General features: G+C 38.3%; 1 protein-coding gene across 2 annotated transcripts in view; it reads left to right on the top strand.

Annotated features, from left to right (window-relative positions):
* The window catches only part of LOC145999662 (glutamate receptor ionotropic, NMDA 2B-like), a 957,426-nt gene that overhangs the window by 890,642 nt on the left and 43,562 nt on the right, over positions 1-23,222 (top strand). For both annotated transcript variants that reach the window (XR_014443422.1, XM_083136793.1), the window contains exon 17: positions 22,114-22,307. Coding sequence is in view for 1 of the 2 variants with exons in the window: in XM_083136793.1 (XP_082992919.1) it covers positions 22,114-22,307 (194 nt within the window). In the remaining variant the exon portion in view is untranslated. The remainder of the gene's footprint in view (positions 1-22,113; positions 22,308-23,222) is intronic.

The raw sequence follows: 23,222 nt of genomic DNA on the forward strand, positions 1-23,222 counted from the left end.
AACTAACTGCACAAAATGATGAACATTGAACAATGAACACTTCACACCGTCTGCCAATGTCTTCGGCTACAACTTAACGGTCTTTTTCAGCAATGAGGTGTTAAAATATGGTTAAAGTTAACAAAACATTTCTTTCCTTAACACTGTTTAACATAAGAGGGGAAAATTGTATAGAACCAACAAAATATTATTCAGAAATTTATACAGCAGACTAAAAAACGAACAATTACGTAATTGATGTAATGTTTCAAAGTTTTTAACGTATCAAATTGCAAGTGGTTCTCAGTTGTAGTGAACAACAGTTTTTGAAGAAGTAAAATTTATGAATTTTTATCTTGATACTAGATGTGTGAAATTTCGATGCTCTAGTGATCGAAGTGGGGGAGGATTCAGGAAGATAGTAGCAATCTTTTTGCAAGGCATCCCCCCAGCTGGACACAAACGTCACCTAACGCCCCCTCCTCCCCCAGTTAGCATTTTCCACTTCCGCTCTGTTTTACAGAAACAGAACTGAATAATTTTTACTAATAACCTTTTATTTCATTATTGAAAAATTCACCAACAATACTAATGGCACGTTGTCCATGCTAATGACTTGAGTGGTGACAGATCAGTCATCTTTGATATTTTTCTTTAGGAGGTTGGGTTAAATTACTCCCAGTTTAGGGCTTCTGATTTTAAACCATTCAACAAGTAAATTAAAAATGTATTATTAGTCTGCTGAATCATGAAGAAAAGAAATACACCTGCCATGTCCGAAAGGTAATTGAAACCGTACTTGAAACGGACACCCTTCCAGAACTGTCTCGCAGTACTCTTGAAATTTTTGACTGGATGAAAAGCGAATATCACTTCGACTGCAGCGCCTAGCACAATCAGTAGAGGAAACTAAAAACACATTCGTTTCCCCCGTTTTCAAAACGTGTTTTTACCATTCCAATCCCATAGAATTTTAAAAAGTCCTTGTATTTACATTAACACACAAGAATTACAACAAATATCAGGCTTACTTTCTTATTCCATGATTTAAAACAAGAGAATAAATCTTCTAAACGAGACTACAATGCCGCGTACTGCATACTGCGGGCTCGATTCCTCGTTTAATTCGAACTGCCATAAATGACGTCACTTCCGGATAGACAGTACTTCAATCCTGTTTTAGGGATCTTTCGGGCACAGCCTCATATTTTGTATTCGGAAGAAAACTATTTGTAATGCCATCAGTCAAACAAGATTCCTCCAAACCACATGTTGATTCATTTTACCTTGAAATACTGTCGCCATACGTACTATTATATTTAAAAATATATATCACTGCCTTGCAGAAATAAAATTAAAATTGTGTCACGATGATGAATAGGATCTATGGGACAAAGTTTATTCGCGTCCCCTTATATTACATAATTGATTGATTGATTGATTTAGTTTATTTTACTTCGCTTTTCTGCCACATTAGGCCAAACGCAAACATGAGGATGAGTAATATCCAGATGGCGATACGAACCTGGGATCCCTGGCGTTATAGCGTCCTGTGCTAACCACTCCACCACAGAGGCTGGCTACTTTATTGATTGCTTTTCCTTTTATGCTATTTTGAATTAGCATACTTATTTTACAGACGCCTATTTTTCCTTCATAAATAAAAAATAATATTTGAGAAATAATTGCACATAAACTTTCATAGGTCATCCATGCTAAAGACAAATTCCATGGATATAACTTTTCATCTCATATTTTTTAACAATTTTTCATTATAATGGGGGAAGATTGAGAAAATATTTAGAATTACTAAACAAGCGTAGTAACTACTGTTACGTGGTTGGGACATTATTTCCCCTAAATTAAAATTCGCCCATCTATAATGGTTCACGTTCTCCATTCATTTTGATATCAACGCAATCCCATTTCTCTTGGATAAGATTCTTTCGTATCACCCGGTTCCCTAGGAGAATGCAAGGGATGAGTTTTGTAATGGATAAAAGCATGAATCATGTTAGCCCTAGAAGCAGCCTTCCACACACCCTTCCCGTGAACGGAAGAAACTCCGCCTATGCATGTAGGCTACGTTGGTCATTTTCTCGTTTTATATCCTATTGTAAAACAAAAATTTAAATAAATAATTGCTGAATGTATGAAAACAGTCCTTGCACAATGTGCGAATAACAAAGTAACGGAGACAGAAGTAGCAGGGGGTGGGCACCACCCCCTCCCATTGCATGATCAACAACTCTGGCAAAAACCTCCAAAGAACAAAAAATCTAGAAAAAGAAATGACTGCACTTGTGATCACTAGGGCATATTGTTTGATATTTTAGAGATGTTTTTATCTCTTGTGTAACATGTACGCTAAAAGTTAAAATGTGCTCATAGAGTCACTTGGCTCTACAAGCACAAAATACACCCACTTATTTCCACAATCAATATAGCCTCTACTAATATCTGGTTATTTGAATTAAATTACAGCAAAGACCTCATATTGATTCCAATTTGACAAATTTCACAAATATCATGAACAACGTTCCACGTCCCTCGCTTTCATTCAACGATTTGGCAAGGAAGAAATCGGCCAGAAGGCCACTTACTTATTTTAACCATTTGGAAACGAAGAAATCGGCCAAGAGGCCATTTACTTATTATGAACAATTTGGAAACGAAGAAATCGGCCAAACAGCCATCTACTTATTATGAACCATTTGGAAACGAAGAAATCGGCCAAAAGGCCATCTACTCATTATGAACCATTTGGAAACGAAGAAATCGGCCAGAAGGCCATTTACTTATTATGAAACATTTGGAAAAGAAGAAATCGGCCAAAAGGCCATCTACTTATTATGAACCATTTGGAAACGAAGAAATCGGCCAAACGGCCATCTACTCATTATGAACCATTTGGAAACGAAGAAATCGGCTAGAAGGCCATCTAATCATTATGAACCATTTGGAAACGAAGAAATCGGCTAGAAGGCAACTTACATATTATGAACCATTCGGAAACGAAGAATTCGGACAGAAGGACATCTACTTATTATGAACCATTTGGAAACGAAGAAATCGGCCAGAAGGCAACTTACATATTATGAACCATTTGGAAACGAAGAAATCAGCCAAAACGCCATCTACTTATTATGAACCATTTGGAAACGAAGAAATCAGCCAAAAGGCCATCTAGTCATTTTGAACCATTTGGAAACGAAGAAATCGGCCAAAAGGATATTTACTTATTATGAACCATTTGGAAAGGAAGAAATCGGCCAAAAGGCCATTTACTTATTATGAACCATTTGGAAACGAAGAAATCGGCCAGAAGGCCACTTGCTTATTATGAACCATTTGGAAACGAAGAAATCGGCCAAACAGCCATCTACTTATTATGAAACATTTCGAAAGGAAGAAATCGGCCAGAAGGCCACTTACTTATTATAACCATTTGGAAATTAAGAAATCGGCCAGAAGGCCATCTACTTATTATGAACCATTTGGAAACGAAGAAATCGGCCAGAAGGCCACCTTCTTATTATGAACCATTTCGAAAAGAAGAAATCGGCCAGAAGGCCATCTACTTATTATGAACAACTAGGAAGCGAAGAAATCGGCCAGAAAGCCACCTACTTATTATGAACCATTTGGAAAAGAAGAAATCGGCGAAAAGACCTTCTACTTATTATGTACTATTTGGAAACGAAAAAATCGGCCAGAAGGCCATCTACTTATTATGAACCATTTGGAAACGAAGAAATCGGCCAGAAGGCCATCTACTCATTATGAACAATTTGGAAACGAAGAAATCGGCCAGAAGGCCATATACTCATTATGAACCATTTGGAAACGAAGAAATCGGCCAGAAGGCCATCTACTTATTATGAACCATTTGGAAACGAAAAAATCGGCCAGAAACCACCTACTTATTATGAACCATTTGGAAACGAAGAAATCGGCCAAAAGGCCATCTACTCATTATGAACCATTTGGAAACGAAGAAATCGGCCAGAAGGCCATCTACTTATTATGAACCATTTGGAAACGAAGAAATCGGCCAAAAGGCCATCTACTCATTATGAACCATTTGGAAACGAAGAAATCGGTCAGAAGGCCATCTACTAATTATGAACCATTTCGAAACGAAGAAATCGGCCTGAAAGCCATCTACTTATTATGAACCATTTGGAAACGAAGAAATCGGCCAGAAGGCCATCTACTTATTATGAACCATTTGGAAACGTAGAAATCGGCCAAACAGCCATCTACTTATTATGAACCATTTGGAAACGAAGAAATCGGCCAGAAGGCCATCTACTTATTATGAACCATTTGGAAACGAAGAAATCGGCTAGAAGGCCATCTACTTATTATGAACCATTTGGAAACGAAGAAATCGGCCAAACAGCCATCTACTTATTATGAACCATTTGGAAACGAAGAAATCGGCCAGAAGGCCATCTACTTATTATGAACCATTTGGAAACGAAGAAATCGGCCAAACAGCCATCTACTTATTATGAACCATTTGGAAACGAAGAAATCGGCCAGAAGGCCATCTACTTATTATGAACCATTTGGAAACGAAGAAAACGGCCAGAAGGCCATCTACTTATTATGAACCATTTGGAAACGAAGAAATCGGCCAAACAGCCATCTACTTATTATGAACCATTTGGAAACGAAGAAATCGGCCAGAAGGCCATCTACTTATTATGAACAATTTGGAAACGAAGAAATCGGCCAAAAGGCCATCTACTCATTATGAACCATTTGGAAACGAAGAAATCGGCCAAAAGGCCATCTACTCATTATGAACCATTTGGAAACGAAGAAATCGGTCAGAAGGCCATCTACTAATTATGAACCATCTGGAAACGAAGAAATCGGCCTGAAAGCCATCTACTTATTATGAACCATTTGGAAACGAAGAAATCGGCCAGAAGGCCATCTACTTATTATGAACCATTTGGAAACGAAGAAATCGGTCAGAAGGCCATCTACTAATTATGAACCATTTGGAAACGAAGAAATCGGCCTGAAAGCCATCTACTTATTATGAACCATTTGGAAACGAAGAAATCGGCCAGAAGGCCATATACTTATTATGAACCATTTGGAAACGAAGAAATCGGTCAGAAGGCCATCTACTAATTATGAACCATTTGGAAACGAAGAAATCTGCCTGAAAGCCATCTACTTATTATGAACCATTTGGAAACGAAGAAATCGGCCAAAAGGCCATCTACTTATTATGAACCATTTGGAAACGAAGAAATCGGCCAGAAGGCCATCTACTTATTATGAACCATTTGGAAACGAAGAAATCGGTCAGAAGGCCATCTACTAATTATGAACCATTTGGAAACGAAGAAATCGGCCTGAAAGCCATCTACTTATTATGAACCATTTGGAAACGAAGAAATCGGCCAGAAGGCCATCTACTTATTATGAACCATTTGGAAACGAAGAAATCGGCCAAACAGCCATCTACTTATTATGAACCATTTGGAAACGAAGAAATCGGCCAGAAGGCCATCTACTTATTATGAACCATTTGGAAACGAAGAAATCGGCCAGAAGGCCATCTACTTATTATGAACCATTTTGAAACGAAGAAATCGGCCTGAAAGCCATCTACTTATTATGAACCATTTGGAAACGATGAAATCGGCCAGAAGGCCATCTACTTATTATGAACCATTTGGAAACGAAGAAATCGGCCAAACAGCCATCTACTTATTATGAACCATTTGGAAACGAAGAAATCGGCCAGAAGGCCATCTACTTATTATGAACCATTTGGAAACGAAGAAATCGGCCAAAAGGCTATCTACTTATTATGAACCACTTGGAAACGAAGAAATCGGCCTGAAAGCCATCTACTTATTATGAACCATTTGGAAACGAAGAAATCGGCCAGAAGGCCATCTACTTATTATGAACCATTTGGAAACGAAGAAATCGGCCAAACAGCCATCTACTTATTATGAACCATTTGGAAACGAAGAAATCGGCCAGAAGGCCATCTACTTATTATGAACCATTTGGAAACGAAGAAATCGGCCTGAAAGCCATTTACTTATTATGAACCATTTGGAAACGAAGAAATCGGCCAGAAGGCCATCTACTTATTATGAACGATTTGGAAACGAAGAAATCGGCCAAAAGGCCACTTACTTTGAATGAATGATTTGAAAAAGATGAAATGCATGTTATTCACTTTCTATAGACGAAGACAAATAAGGGAATTTGTTTGGAGAGCTCCCATTTTATTCGAACGGAGGAATTTTGTTTAAACATTAATTTTCTGTGAAGAAATGGTTGCCGAGGGATCCGGCCAGCTCCTATATTCTACGATTCAACCTTACGCAAGAATAAGTTATTAGACCTTGTTAAGTTGTCAAACGTACATCAAACTGAAGAGGACGTTGCATGCCTTACTTGTACATGCTTAATTTTTACTGCATATTTATTTAACTGGCTATGTATTTTTCCATTTTAATTATTGTAAGTTGTTCCAGATTAGTTATTATAACCCATTTGGAATTATAGTTCTCAAAAATATTACTTCGAAGTTTCATTTATTGTAGTTTGTTAGTAATGTAACTGAATGAAATTGTCTTTGATTATTTACGTGTAATAATAGTTCCTTTCTAACTTGTTTTCATCAATATATTTTTAGACTTTCGCATTTTCTATTTATTTGGAGGTAGCTTTGATTTTGTTTTTAAAGTTGCTCTAAATTTTTACTCTGCCGCAGAAAACTATTTCTTCTACTACCATCTATTATTATATTTTATAACTGTCATTTCAGCATTGCTGTCCAATCTACAAGTATATACGTACGTATATATAAATGGATGTATGTAGGCCTATGTTTGTTTCGGCATAACGCTCGAACGCCTGGAGCAATTTCAACCTAACTTGGTACACATATGACTTACAATCTGGAAATAAATACTGTTACTCCTGGCACCCCTAGAGGTGGGGTGGGAAGGGGGTGACATGTAAAAATAATCGAAAACGACCGATATTAGTGTGGAATCCATAGTTTTCGGAATCGCTAAGATGAATAGTGACACTACGAATGCCTTTCAACTCCACGTGCATCATCTATCGGCATGGGGGGTGAGAGGGGGTGAAAAATCAAATGTCAAAAATGACCTACAATAGTGACGAATCCATAGTTTTCGGACGCTAAGCTGATTGGTTACATTCACGATGACATTTGAGAGAGAGAGAGAGAGAGAGAGAGAGAGAGAGAGAGACTTGCTTCCTCGATCACGATCAACAAGTCACAGGGACAGTCTATTAAGTACTGCGGAGTGGATTTAAGATCGCCTGTTTCTCCCACAGACAACTTTAATAGAAGATTGGGATAAACAAATACCCGGGCAATGTCGGGCAATCAGTTAGTATTGGAATAAAATTATAAATGCACTTTCAAAGGAAAGTTTGTATTTTCCTTCAGAGCATGAAATTGATATTTCTTCCATTGCCCCTGAAACAGTGGTGGGGGTCTGAGGGTTCGGACCCACCGAATAATTTGCCTGCTTTTATATTTTATTATAGAAATAAAATCCTTGCACTTAAGAAAACAAAGTGTTCCATCAGTATACACATAATTAATTCCTCACAGCCTATTTTCTGGCTTAGTGTTATGAAAAATTATTCATATTAATTTTTTACATCTCCTATATGATACTTTCCAGTGTCCTGTAATTATTATATACAATATCAGTGGGATCCAAAACTGCTAGGGGGGTACTTTCCCTTAGTAGATACGGTTCATCATAGTGCTAGGACAAAGTGGCAAAATGTGTGGGGGGACAACTGTCTCCAACGCCACCCTAATCGCTAACCCTGTACACTATCCTTGGACACATCGTTATTAGGAGAGTAATGGTGTTATAATGGATAGACACAAAAACTATCAAAATAGTCATGCAAAATTCAGATAAATTACGAAATAGGCATTAAAATTCATGACCATCGACAGATTTTTTCACAGTGTTCCCGTATTACGCGTTCAAAAAGTAGTTACATCAGAAAATGGCACTTATGATTGAAATATGAAATTCCTTTCAGAAATATCCTAGATCGGTTTAAAACGTAAAAGCCTACAGTTTCTGGCCACGAAACATGAAAACGTATTTTAGGGGAAATCCCCAGCCTACTTATAATATATGTTGCATTATATTGTAAAATAAATCTCCGAGCTCAATCTACACACTGCTTTTCAGAAGTTGGCACCACTGACTTGATCGATTAATTGATTTGGTGTTTTAAGTCCATTTTACGCACTGTAAGGCTAATTGGGACAGGACCTACAGTTTAATGTGGAGTCGGAACCACTATGTGCCTTCACCGGGTATCGAATACATAACTTGAAAACCTATTCTCGGCTGTTAACTGTCAGTAACACCAAAGGAACACATAGTGTGGCGGGTTTCTTAGACTGAGATTAGATCAGAGGCGTCTCTGAAACATAAAGGACCCGAATCATGTCAATTGAATCATGTTGCCTCCAAGAAGACATTAACGCAGGGATGTTGAAGGTCCAGGAATCCATAAATTTTAATGAGTCCCGCTGCAGGACCGGAACCTTATTTTCTCACAGAATTTAAATTCGGTGCAAGTTGCGTATTGTTTCATTGAAAGAAGGTTCCTCGACCAAATTTAAATTCATCTGGAAAAAATGTTCCTGGACCGTATTTAAACTGATCTGGTAAAAATGTTCCTGGACCGAATTGAAATACTTTACAAACAAGAAGGTTCATTACGGTCTAGAACCCATTAACGCTCCCTCATTTTCTTTCCTGGACCGGAATTGATTTTATTTAAAATTCCTGGATTTCTAACAACCCTGCATTCAAGCACATAAACTGCAAATAATACACTTTCTGGTGCATCCAAATACACACAGAAAAGCATAATAGGGTACTTTCATCAGATTCTCTTTCGTGTAATGCACTAAAATGCATCAATTTGGATGCATTATATAAGTGCATCAACCTTGATTTCATACATTTTGAGTTCTGTGTGCAGGTGGGTGAGATTGAGCCCTTTTACAGTAAATGCCATTTGTTGTTGTTGTTGTTGTCGAACACTGCACACAGGAAAGCAAATGCATCAATTGAAAGAAAAAGTGCATATAGTTTATAGTTCAGACCAAGTGAATTATCGAGAAAGAAGCAGGAAAGTGTATCAAAAACGCATCAACTGATGTATTCAAGTAAAGTTCAACATAGAGAGATATACTAACTTGCATAATATGATGCACTTTGACGTTTTCTTTGTAAACTATACATAAAAATACATAACTGTAAATCTGATTCCTGTCAAGGTAACAAGAAGCACTATAGTGCACCAATTGATGCGTTTCCGGTGCATCAAATAGATTTGATGCATTTGGTTTTCTATTTGCTATGCTTAACTCAATATTGAAAGTTCTAAAACGCATAAAACATGGCTTTATAGCTGCCCATTATGTAAATATGTACGAGGGTTGTTCAAAAAATTCCCTATGTTGTAATATTTTTATTTAGTAATATATACATGCAAACTCTACATGTCTAGATAAGTATAAGGGTTACCCAAATTAAACTAATACTTTTGTCGTAGCTTAACTACGCAGAGCTTTGTGTTTGCTCTGGTAGGTGACGTTGTATGTAAGAAAGCAGACTGGTATGGTCATACTGCAGTACCCTAAATAAACTGAAATCGGCGCTGAAGAGTAAGCGACCTGGCATGTTGTCAAATAGATTTCTTATGTAGCAAGACAACGCACGCCCACATGTTGCACAGGTGTGCCGTGATCTGCTGCGGCGTTTCCGCTGGGAAGTCCTCGATCATCCTCCCTACAGCCCCGATCTCTCGCACTGCGACTACCACGTCTTCGGGCCACTAGAAATAAACATCTGAAGGGCCGCCGGTTCGCCAACGATATTGAGGACTGTGACGCCGTTGAAGATTGGTTCCGCAGTCAACCACGGACATGGTATCCATACCCTTGTGACGCACTTGGACACTTGCTTGAACAGACAAGATGACTATGTGTAGAGGATATGTCACCCATGGATCACTTCCTGTATGTTCACATATTCCAACCAATAGTAAATCGTTACAGAAACCAAGAGTCACACTTTCATTTGGGCAACCTTTATACATACCTGTACCACCTTTCAACATAATCGCCTTGCACATTGAGGCATCGAAGATATCACAGCTTATCGAATCCCCGTGCAAAAAGGTTCGGGCTCAGACTTTGCAACACTGTGAGCGATCCCAAGAGAAATGTTCAACATGTTGACAAACTCACGAACCTGGATTCTTCTGTTTCCCCGGATCAGTTCATCCACTTTCGCGATGTCGTCATCAGTGGAGCCAGTTGAGGGATGACAGGATCGAACTTCATCAAAAATCCTTACTCAGCCTTGGGTGAACATGTTGCACCACCCTCTGACCATCTGCACAGACATTACAGTGTCACCGTACGCAGCAAGCAGCTTCCTGTGGATGTCAAGCAATTTGCCCATTCTTACCGAATAACGGCACGCACTTCTTCCTGACACCAGCTGTCCAATACACATGCACCTACCATGCTGGCCTCCTCTCTAATGGCGCGAGCTCCGTCGTTTCCTTCTCCTCTGCGCATGCGCCTTCACCTCTGCGGGAGAAATGCCTATCGTTCCTTGAAGGCGATGAATAGGCCTCGTCAACCATGTCCATAATGTTACTCAATTATTTTCGTAACAAATTTTATGGCACAGGGAAACTTATTTATTGAACGACCCTCGTAATAACAATTAAAAACGTTTTATCTTATGGTAACAATAAGAGAAACAATAATAAATATAACATTGGGCAGTAAGTCTCCCTTGCACATAGCGAATTAAATACATACCAGGTATTCTCACGCGTATACCACTAGCATGGCAGTGAACATTTTTTAACTGTTATATAGAATAAATGAATCGTGAATTCAATTTCAAAATTTTAACTGACACCATTCCTTGTGACTCCTCAATTGAATAGGACATTTTCTCACGAGTTCAATGTTATTCTTGGCGGGTTTCAAGATGGTAGTCGTAACCACCATATGCCCTATAACATTTCCCCCACCCCTATTAAAATTACAGTGTTAGTTTTGCGGAACAGTATGTCATTCAACTTTCATTCAGGTGTCTCCATACTTTTGGACCACCCTGTACCGTTATTAAATACCATGCCATTGTTTTATCACAACAAATACACAGACAAGAAACTACAATGCATTAAAGTTTCAGCATTGTGATATGAAAGTAGTCCATTAATTGTAAGCAATGCTCTTCTTCTGGGAAGAAATGATCCTGAATTCATGGAGTCAAACACACACACACACACACACACACACACAGACACATTTCTTTCGTTAAAATAAAATGTTATTAGTTTTATTCTCACCTATTAAAAGGGGCCAGTACTGCGTACCGTTGGGTGCCGCGAGAGGAAAAAAACACTGCATGCAAGATTACTAAATATTTGCAGAAAACGGCTTTAAAACAAGCAATACAATACATTTTCCCTTACCTTTAACAAATGAGGTTTGAAAATACAGGTGTTTCAACAAAAGCGAACATGGTGTGTTTTGGATAATTTCAGTTACCTTTTTATTGATTTGATTGATTGATTATCTTTAAGTCTGCATTATGCACATTAACGCTAATCGGGCTATGTGCCTCCACCGGCTATCGAAACCCGGGACCCCTTGATTATAATTCCACGACGATACCCCGACGAACCTACTTTTTCATACTGTATATTGTATAGGCCATAGTTGAATTTCACGTAGTTTTTGTGTGTTATTCGTTTCTTTATTTTTGTAGTCTACTTGATGTGTAGATATAGGAATAGAGACCGCTTTTGTTAGAAACAAATCCAAGACACGTTGATTACAAGACAATAGCCATAGTCACAACTTCATAGGGGACCCAAGTTAAGTTATGAACTGATGAAATATAGGAATGGATAAGCACAGTTTCCCTGATGTTTATGCTTCATCGTTAACCACTGCACCACAGATTGCGGTTTGTCATAATCCACGCTACCTTCTGCATAGACACGTCCGGGATAATCAATTTCTTATTCATTGCCTGAACGCTCTTGGTAAATATTGAGGAAAACCGGCTTTGTAATCCCACTGATATGATTAATTTTCAAATTTGAGTTTGCCGCGACTTCTGTGAAAATGCGTTGCAACTCAATTTCCTTCGAGGAATTCCCATCCTTCTTTATTGCGTCTGGAATTTAATTTTCTTCCCTTAAACCTTCAAACTCCTTCACAATCTCTCTCTCTCTTTCTCTTTCCCTCTCTTCCACTTAAACTATCTCTCTCTTTTTCTCTCTCTCCCCCTCTATCTCTCTCTCCCTCCCTCTCTCCTTCTCTGTGTTTTTTCCTTCAACGCTCTTACGGTTTCATCCTCCGTTTAATCTCCGACGCTCTCCTTAAATTGGGTTCCCCTGCTTTAATCAAGGAACACAAGACACATGCTAATCGCGAAATCCCTCTTGTCTCAAATTGCTTACCATACATAACGTTCCACGGACCAATTTTCCAAGGCAAATGTCAATAATAAAAGGCGCCCGGATCTTATTTACTCTTCGGCTTCTGGTTTCCACTCGACCTCAGATCATGCAGAATTCTCAAATGGAATTCCGCACTGGAAATAACGCATTTGCTTCCCTTGTATAATTGTCCGCATAAGTGGGTTGGGTTTAGGATTTAAAGCAATTAAGCAAAGTCAACTTTCAATAAGCCACCAACAGCTTAAACTGAACTACCAGAAATAGCAAAATCAAATGGTTTTTGCATATCTTGCAAAATATTGTGATAATCTTCATTCATATGTTTTCACTCTACAGTATGTCCAACGGGGCAAACAATGGGCCGTAATGAATTATATTATAATAAATATATATGTTATATTAAATACATAGATATGTCATGCATATATCTAGGGGTAATATGTACTATGTAATATGATCTAGGGGTACGGGGACTTCTGAGACACCCTGTTTATTCTTCAATTGCTCCATCTACTTCCTTCTCTCCGTAAATGCTCCCCTTTATTATATTATCTACCTATTTGTTTTAATTGATATTTGTCTTTTCTGTATCTTTGGATTTGTATTTTAGTCCACCTGCTTTCTCTCCTTATATCTTACACACACTCTACGTATTAACCGCCACTTCATGTATTTTTTGTTCGAATATCTAACTTTTCATATCTTTTTTCTGCGTATTAACCATTCACTTACTCTCTTGGCCTGTTTCTGTGTTCGAATTTCTGTTTAACTTTTCTGCACCTTCTTTACATAATTTAACTTGTCTCTCGGTCCTCGTCTGTTATTTTCTCTCTTAAAACATTTTCTTCCTTATTTCTTTAGGTAAAATGGCGACGTTTAACCTTTCCACTCTTGTGTAGAATCCTTGTAAGTTAGAACTTACACAAACAAAATTCAATTATACTTAACTTGCTTGAGCTTTAGGTTTAACAACTTTATGCACAGATAGGCTTATCGGACTGGAGCTACAGTTTAAAGTGGAATCTGTACCGCTATTTGCCTTCACTGGTACCTTCGTTTCAATGCGGCCTGGTTAGTACTATACCATAGGGGAGGCCCTATTTGCTAAACTTACTTAAAAACAATACAAGTATACGAGGGCTGGAAAGAAAGTAGTTGCAACTCTGTCGTCACGACCTGTATGATCAAGAGAGGGCGTTGCCGTTCCCACTACGTCTAAAGGGAAGGAATAGCTGTTCTCCCCCCCCCCCCCGCCACACACACATACACACTCATTAGCCCCGTCTACTTCGCTGCATTTTTTGACACTCGGTATAGTGCAGGTGTACTCCGGTGTCAGGCTACTGCAAGGAAATGACTTTCGACCAAGTAGACAAATAGTGGTGTTCAAGTTCAGAAGATTCAACAAATAGCTGTCTGCTGCTTGAAATGTTCATTTGATTATTTCGCATCGTAGTGTGGAGGATGTCCTTGTCGGAAGCCTGATGCCCAACGGTTCACCATCCGATATGGCAAGGCCTCCATACTACAGGCTTCTGGGAGACCTGCGTAGTATTCCGCATTCCTGTCACGCGCTCCCTCTCGTCTGTCTGCGCGCACTGCACTAGCCGTTGAACTGCCATGCCTTCCCTCTAGACGTACTGGGAACAGCAACGCCCTCTCTTGTTCATACAGGGCCTTCCCGATGGCGCAGTGGTAGCGTCGTCGCCTTGTAATCAAGCGGTCCCGGGTTCGATACTCGGTGGAGGCACATAGTGGTTCGGATTCCACTTTAAACTGTAGGTCCAGTCCCGATTAGCCTTACTGTCCATAAAGTGGACTTAAAACACAAAATAAATAAATCCATCAAATCTTGATCATACACACCGTGACGACAATGATGTCACTACACTACTTTCTTTCAAACCCTCGTATATTCTTTTCCTAAAAAAATTGCTTGTTTACATTCACGGATACTTCTGGCTAGTATTGCATCGCGCTATGACGCTAGGGGTCCCGGGTTCGAATCTAGGCCTGAGCATGGCTGTTTTGGAGTGTCCATTTATCAATTTCATCATATCATCACTCATCTCCATCTTCATAATTAGCCAAAATTGGCAGAAAAGCGAAGTAAAATAAGCCTAAACAATAAACATTGTGGCTTCTATAGTCTGCGACCATACAATTATGATATTCCCACCTTGAAATTAAATTCTACCAATGAAAATCCGTTCTCCGGCGGTCCAGCCGTTAGGACGTCTAACTGCCACAGGGTATACACAGGGTGGACAATCTGGAGTGTAATTTTTTCCTAATATGACCACGCAGGAAACAGCTCTGAGAATCACCCAACCTCCAAGGAGATTGTCTTTGTGTGGAGCTTCTACCTTCCCTACCTCGTACGGCACTCTTCAGACATAACTGATTAATACAGGTTGTTCAGCCTAAAAGTATACCGTTAATTAATATCCGCGGTATATTTTAAACTGAACACCCTGTACAATCCCTTACCAATTAAAAGGGCGAGATGCTTACAGTTAGATGCAAGATAATATAAAATAACATATTAGTAGCTAATAGTTTAGAATACCACCAAAAGCTGCTGAACTGTTAGCTATGCTATCCAAAAGATGGAGACAGTACAAACATATTGTATATGCAGTAAACTAAATCAGATAAATTGCACGATTGATCTCGAAGGAAACAACTAAATCTAATTCATTATGTCAGCTTAAAAATTATCTTCTTATATTAAATAGGTGGAAGAAATGACTTGTAATTTGCTGAATTTTAATCGCAATACGATTTTGATTATACTAATATTGCAAACGTATTGGTTGGTTATTGCAGTGTTTGACAGATATCTGCTATTCTTCATGTCCCGTTTTTCTGAACAAAAGTTTGGAGGTCTATTCTGAAAATATTAGTTCCGCTGATTTCAAGAATTCAAAACTTACGAATTCAGCATTTATCTCCTATAGGATTTAAAGTGCAAAACATCCGAATTTTTTTCGAAAATTTAATTTTCAGAATCTGATAGTTAAAATATATTTATTGGAAGAGATACGCACAGGAATCGATTCTGAATTCAAAAACCTTTTTATGATTGATATCCGATGGAAAAATACACCTTCAAGGGGGTCAAAACACGTTGGGTAAGTGGAGGAGTAGGCAAGCTATTCTTTTATACAAGAATATTGCATGTTTTCATTTTTTTTTTAAATAAATGAGGACGAACAAAATTGTAAATTATCTCTTCAGAAAATAAATTTAACCTGTTTTAACCTTTACTGAATACACAATCTAAATTGTATGTGAAGTTGCAGAGAATCTAACTATTTGTTCAATTTCTTCATATTCAACGAAGAAACCCTTCCACCGATACACTTTCGCCTTCCTATGAAGATGAATTAATGCTGAAACTCGCTTTAATCCTAAGACGTAGGGAATGTAGGCCAAATTATATTTCACCGGAAAAGTTCCTTAAGAAATTATAAGTACGGAAGAATCTCAGTGTTCTTTATTCAACGATTATTTATTATTATTATATTATTATTATTATTATTATTATTATTATGTATGTGACCTCAAATAATTGAAAATTTCCCCATAAAATAACATAACATAAACAGGTTAACGTAAAGCTCAGAGTCTAATAAAAACATATGGTGATGGTTAAGGAACCTGAAAGAAACCACTTTATGGATTCTTAACCAAAGGAAATAAAGGACAGGTGGTTTCAACCGAGAACAATAAGTATTTGTGAACGAATGCCTTGGTTCCATTACGTAATATTGGTGTAACGTGAACTTACCCCCAATTGCCGTTACAGATATCTATGCAGTGTAGTTGTGCTATACATATCTTGTAAATTCCAAAAGTAAACACACGAAATTTAAAGCAGGACTTATCACTTCTGTATATCAGTTTTGTTCTTCCCCATACCTATATTTGTCGTGTTCACCATTAATTTCATTACTATAGGTCTGTATCTCAATATACAGCAAGGATTTAATATCTGCATATTGCAACCCTGTTTGCTCACTATTCGTTCATAAGTTCACAAAATTGCCTGTTCCAATTTTCATACAAACTTTAGGATACTCTGTTGTACTAATTAGAAGGCAAACGTGCAAAGTATTATTGATTATTTCATTGACTGATTGATTTTGTAGATTTTACTTCGGTTTTTTGCCAATTTTGGTAAATAGCGAAGATTAGAATGAGTGGGGATATGAGAAAATTGATAAAAGAACACTCACAAATAACACCCATGCCCAGGGAGTGATTTGAACCCGGGACCACTGGCATCGTAGTCCGCTGTGCTAATCACTACTCCAAGTAAAAATTACCAATCAGGATGTGACGTATTTCTCTGCATCGCCTGGAACGCTTAAAAAACTTTCAGATAAGTTCAATGTGTCTGAATAAGTCGGGAATCTTAAATACTCAGGTGACCTTTGTACTCGTAATACATAATTAATGTATATCTGGCCCAGGATTAGTTCTGACTTTAAGTAAAGATATGGTTTATTTCAGAAAAGGTATGAGAACAATACTGCATTTTCAATGCTTTAATTTTCCAAAAGATGGCATTTAATGTGGTATCCATAGATTAGTATAAATAAACATACAATTTTAACCTTCCTTTTCCTTATAAAGTGTTTTAAGGTGTGAAATGTGTAAGTATAAAGTCGTAAAATAAAATTTTGAACCAGGGCTATTTATAAATCTCTATATCCACAGATAAATATTATAACACATGAGTACATTAACGCATTAAGGACTGGAATACATACGCAAGAATTAATTCTTCACACACACCTAAATCCTAAAATATTGATGTATATGTTTGCAGTTTTCATTGAGAAAACAGAAACAACATTGTGAAAAATTGTTCAGATATATGCAGATAATATTTTTATGTGAGTTTAAAATAATTATTAAAGGATAAAAATCAGCAAATGGACACAAATTTCAGTGCCATTACAGGAATATTCTTACCATAAAGAAACACAATGCATTATCTCATATAACAAATTGTAATATAAATAATGCACTTGAAAGCTACTGCAATCAAAAAATGAAATACGTATTAAGTTGTAATGAGAGAAGAAAATTCTGAAGGAGTGATACGCACGAAACTGACTGTGAACAGTCGGCTCGGCACAGACAGCCAACGTTTCTAATCGAGAGCTTATCAAAAGACGAATTTATGGTAGTGGTTTCAGAGGCTCATCTCAATGGTACTGGTCGTTCAAGGCTAATATCTGGTCGTTGCGGACGAATGCAAAGCAGTGTTGCCACAATCTGAGGGCAAAATTTCTCTTTACAAGTTAAAAGAAATTCCATTTTTTGCCTAAATTTTCCCTTCATCTCACGAATTCATGTACCAACAATAGTAATAATACGACCAATAATAATAATAGTAGTAGTAATAATCACAATAAATAATAATATTAGCAATAGTGCTTTCCTTGATACACGTTCGTATGAAAACTGTTAAACAAATTTATAACAGTATATGACTATAGTCAGCATTTTAGCTACCGTGCCAGATGACCAGGTTCGAACCATTGTCAAGCATAATTGTACGGTTGTGTTTGTTTCATGACCCATAAGTTCATAATTTATCCTTGCCGTCGCTATTAATCGAGTATGTAGAAAAGCGACATAAAATGGACAATATATAAATATAAATAGGCATTAGGCTTATATTTAAAGGAGTGTAATTAAGAAATAGGAGATATGATTTGTAGATATGAAACTGGCACGTAATATAACCTGAAGAAATGTCTGGCCTGATGTTTTCAAATATCCCTGAAATTTTCGTATTTTTCATCGAATTTCCCATTTCGTCTAAAATTCGGTCCGAATTTCCACCAAAAAGGGAATTTTTCCTTCGTGTGGAAACACTGATGCAGAGGACCTGTTTAAATTCTCACTGAAGCATTCGACCCGTTCCACTCGCGTAACAAGATTTAGCGAAGTGTACCGAACCGAGCCGGGACCTTGATTTCTGTGCTGTGTTGTGCTGAGCAGAGCAGAGCCGAGCTGTGCCGAGCCGAGCCGAGCCGAGCCGAGCCGAGCCGAGCCGTGCCGTGCCGACTGTTTATAAGAGAGCAAAATCAGACAACGTTACAACCAGGGACTGCAGTTGAAACCTACTTTCAGTTTCAGTTTCAGTTCGGCTCGGAATGAAACATTGCGGTTCACTTTCAGTTCTCGAACTGAAACTGGAATGAAACCGGAGTATATATGTCCGAACCAGAACTGGAATCATCTGATGTTTTACATCCAGTTCGGCACGGAATGAAACCATTCGGTTCATTTTCAGTTCTCGAACTGAAACTGGAATGGAACCGGAATATATATGTCCGAACCGTAACTGGAATGATCTGAGGTTATAGTTTCAGTTCGGGCCGGAATAAAACCTTTCGGTTCACTTTCAGTTCTTGAACTGAAACTGGAATGAAACCAGAATATATCTATCCGAACCGTAACTGAAATGATCTGGGGTTTTAGTTTCAGTTCGGCCCAGAATGAAACCTTTCGGTTCACTTTCAGTTCTCGAACTGAAACTGGAATGAAACCGGAGTACATATGTCCGAACCACAACTGGAATGATCTGAGGTTTTAGTTTCAGTTCGGCCCGGAATGAAACCTTTCGGTTCACTTTCAGTTCTCGAACTGAAACTGGAATGAAACCGGAGCATATCTATCCGAACCGTAACTAGAATGATCTGAGGTTGGACTTCTAGTTCGGCCCGGAATGAAACCCTTCTGTTCATTTTTAGTTCTCGAACTAAAATTGGAACGAAACCGGAGTATATCTACCCGAACTGTAATTGGATGGTCTGAACTTTCACTTCCAGTTTGGCCCGGAATGAAAGTTTTCAGTTTTCAACATACTTGTTCACACATAAACACATGTGCAGATGTAACAAACAAGTTCTTATGGGTTGGCAACCATGGCAGGTTCCAGCTTTGTTGTTATTTGTTTTTTTACAATAGAGGATAAGAAAACTCTTGTTCTTTTTTAATTTCTGAAAGTAGCGTATGACATCACAGTACAGCAACCAAATTGTAGTTAATAAAACAGATACAATTCTATGTGAGCTGTGGCTAGCTTCATAAGTGTGTCCATTTTCGCGCAAAACTACATCAATAAGATTAATACACATTAGATTTTCCTATGGCAGCAAATTTTCCAATTCATGGAAAATGGCATTTACTCTTTTGTATTACTCTTTTGTATGTAATTACATAATTTTGTTTGGTTTTCTGAATTCCTGAAAATAGAAAATTAAAATAAAATAGTGTATGAACTGTTAATTTATGAAAAACGCAATAAGCATCTATCCTCGATGGATATTTTCACAACTACAAATAACCATGGATTAAAGAAAAATCACTTAAAAATATGCTTCACAAACTTTGGTTGATTGTAAATGAATGATACATGTCATAATTTTGTAGTACGAGTTCCTCCTCCTCGTATTTGCACTTTAACAGCTATTATTTAAATTTTGAATAAAAAAGGAAATTAGGTCATACATAAATCTTACAATGTTAATCTTTTAAATGTCTTTCCAAACGAGAATTATGAAAAACGACAGCAAACATGTGAGCATTAAAAACAATGACTATTGACCTTCCTCCTCGACGAACTCGTAAACACTACTGGAGCTAATAGAAGAACTGAAAGAATTTTCATCTTGGTTTAAGGCTGGCAAGTGCTGATCAGAACGCATTTGGAATAAAGCATTCGTCCGCAAGACCATGAGGTCATCAAGTGTTGGAGAGAAAAGGTTGTAATTCAAATCTGACATTACAAACTTCACACTTGAGAACAACCGCTCCACGCTTACCTGGGTGGCTGGTGCAGCCAAAACCACCGGTGTCGGGTAAAATGCGTCCGGGAAAAGTGCGCTCTCGCAATAAAAGTGGAAAAATGCGCCCTCTCAAGAGTAACCACAATGAAAAGTGGGGAAAATGCGCATTGCACTTGCCTTCCCCAGTTACCCATTGAAAGAAAATGTATTGTGGTTTAAGCCGACAGTGTGTCGATCAAACTTCTTTCGTGACCGCAGAACCAATGACTACCACTCTTGGACAATGCCGATATGAGAATTGTTTCTTGAATTGCGCTGCAGCTGTGGTGAAAAACACGATTCCAATGTGGATTTGATTAATATCTTGTATGAACAGGGTTATTTATAGTACCTGGATTTAAACAGTTTGATGGCATGGCAGTCGGGTAGGAGGCCACGTGATTGGTTGGGAACGGGAATGCAATGCGATGTAAGGCACTGTTGGAAAATACATACTTCCTGTTCCCTTCCTACAGGTGGTGACGCAATAGAAACTGGACCGGACGGACGTAGTGACTAGTGAGTCACCTACTGACTATTTGAATCAACAATGTTATTTTTTTATGTTGTAACAATATTACATTTATTTTGTTATAATTGAAATCTGGGCTATAAAATATGAAAAATGACACCAAACACGACCAAGATACACGAATTACAAACATATTGCCACTCAGAAGTAATAACTACGTATCCATATTATTATGTAGAGTATTGGAAGCAATGAGTTCGTGTTTGGTGTCATTTTTCACACTTATTTCATACAATTTTTAGGTATAGAAAATATTGAGAATTCAGGGGGTACACAGAAATATTCAATTATGTCAAGGGGGACTCTCAGGCAAAACAATTGAGAAACATTGCCTTAATGGCATTTCGGATCTTATCTATTTACAAATATTCGGATCTGGCAGCCCCCAAAATACCAAATTGTTCACTACGAAGTTTTATTCCGAAACAAAACTTAAACTGAAAGTACACGGAGAGTTATGGTGCACCAGAATGTAGCGAAACATTTCAGTTCAGGTTCGGGTGCGAACCAAAAGTGTTCACAATGAAGTTTCATTCCGGAACTGAACTGAAACTGAAAGTACACGGAGGGTTATGGTGCACCAGAATGTAGCGAAACATTTCAGTTCAGGTTCGGGTGCGAACCGAAAGTGTTCACAATAAAGTTTCATTCCGGAACTGAACTGAAACTGAAAGTACACGGAGGGTTATGGTGCACCAGAATGTAGCGAAACATTTCAGTTCAGGTTCGGGTGCGAACCAAAAGTGTTCACGATGAAGTTTCATTCCGGAACTGAACTGAAACTGAAAGTACACGGTAGTTATGGTGCACCAGAATGTAGCGAAACATTTCAGTTCAGGTTCGGGTGCGAACCGAAAGTGTTCACAGTGAGGTTTCATTCCGGAACTGAACTGAAACTGAAAGTACACGGAGGGTTATGGTGCACCGGAATATAGCGAAACATTTCAGTTCAGGTTCGGGTGCGAACCAAAAGTGTTCACAATGAGGTTTCATTCCGGAACTGAACTGAAACTGAAAGTACACGGAGGGTTATGGTGCACCAGAATGTAGCGAAACATTTCAGTTCAGGTTCGAGTGCGAACTATAAGTCGAACTGGAGCATGTTTCAGTTCGAGTTCAAATTCGGTTCGCAGTCCCTGGTTACAACACCGAAACATTCTTTATTTTCTCTACTACTTCCAGAGCATGGGGAGGTCGCTAACTTTCAGGGCTGCGGTGGAAGAAGCTCAAGACTGCCTGAAAGAGCAGAGGCGATGCCATGACCCAGTGTGCGAGGCCCACCTGGCAGAGACAGAGAAGTCATTGTCCATGGCGCAGGAAACGATAGCACAGCTCGAGGAAGATCTCCGCAAACATGGCATAGTCTTAGGGAAAACGTAAGTATTTATTCATCTTTCAAAATCATCAATAGATGTACTATTGTTTTGAAGGTTATCTGAGAACTGATATAATGTGTACAGTATCTATTATTAATAATAATAATGACAGTAATAATTAATAACAAAACATCGACATCTCAAGTGCTACTATTTTTAAAAAAAATTCTAAGTTGCATTTCTAATGCTACATTTTCTGCGAGACCTTTTGACACATAATTAGGAATTGCGAGAAGTTGAAGGTGGCCACGGTGGCTCAGTCGGTAACGCGTCTGACTACCATGCTAAAGTTCGATCCCCGGCCGGTTCAAATCCGGGAACTTTTCTAACGATGGAAGCGGCCCCGGCGCCCACCCAGCGTCGAATAACATGGGTACCTGGGGGAAACCCTGGGGGGTAAAGGCGGTCAGGGGTGTGATGCTGATCACATCATCCCCACTCATGACCGGATCAAGAAAGTGTGGGGCGTTACCCCCACACCCCCTATACGCCTTCATGGCGTGGTGCTAAGCACAGGGAAGCACTTTACCTTTACCTTTTGCGAGAAGTTGATTATCTCAGTTAATTTATCTGTAATAGTGAAAATTCAAAACAATTACACATAGAAATTTCTCAGAAACTGCTAAAGATAGGAATGTAAAATTCGATGGACAGGAACAGCCATCTAATACTATATATACTATATATATCGATTCTTGACTTGCGACTATTTGACTACCACGTGCAAAATCTACTCAGATATATTGTCTTAATGTCACTTTGGTTTAGTATTAGATGGCTGTTCATCGAATTTTGCATTTCTATCTTTAGCAGTTTCTGAGAAATTTCTATGTCGTAATTGTTTTGGATTTTCACTATTACAGATAAATTAACTGAGATAATTGTCGGTCGCATAAAGTAGCTTCTTTCAACTTC

The sequence above is a fragment of the Lepisma saccharinum genome, chromosome 15 (assembly GCF_977018435.1).
Source record: "Lepisma saccharinum chromosome 15, izLepSacc3.1, whole genome shotgun sequence".
Classification (NCBI taxonomy): Eukaryota; Metazoa; Arthropoda; class Insecta; order Zygentoma; family Lepismatidae; genus Lepisma; species Lepisma saccharinum.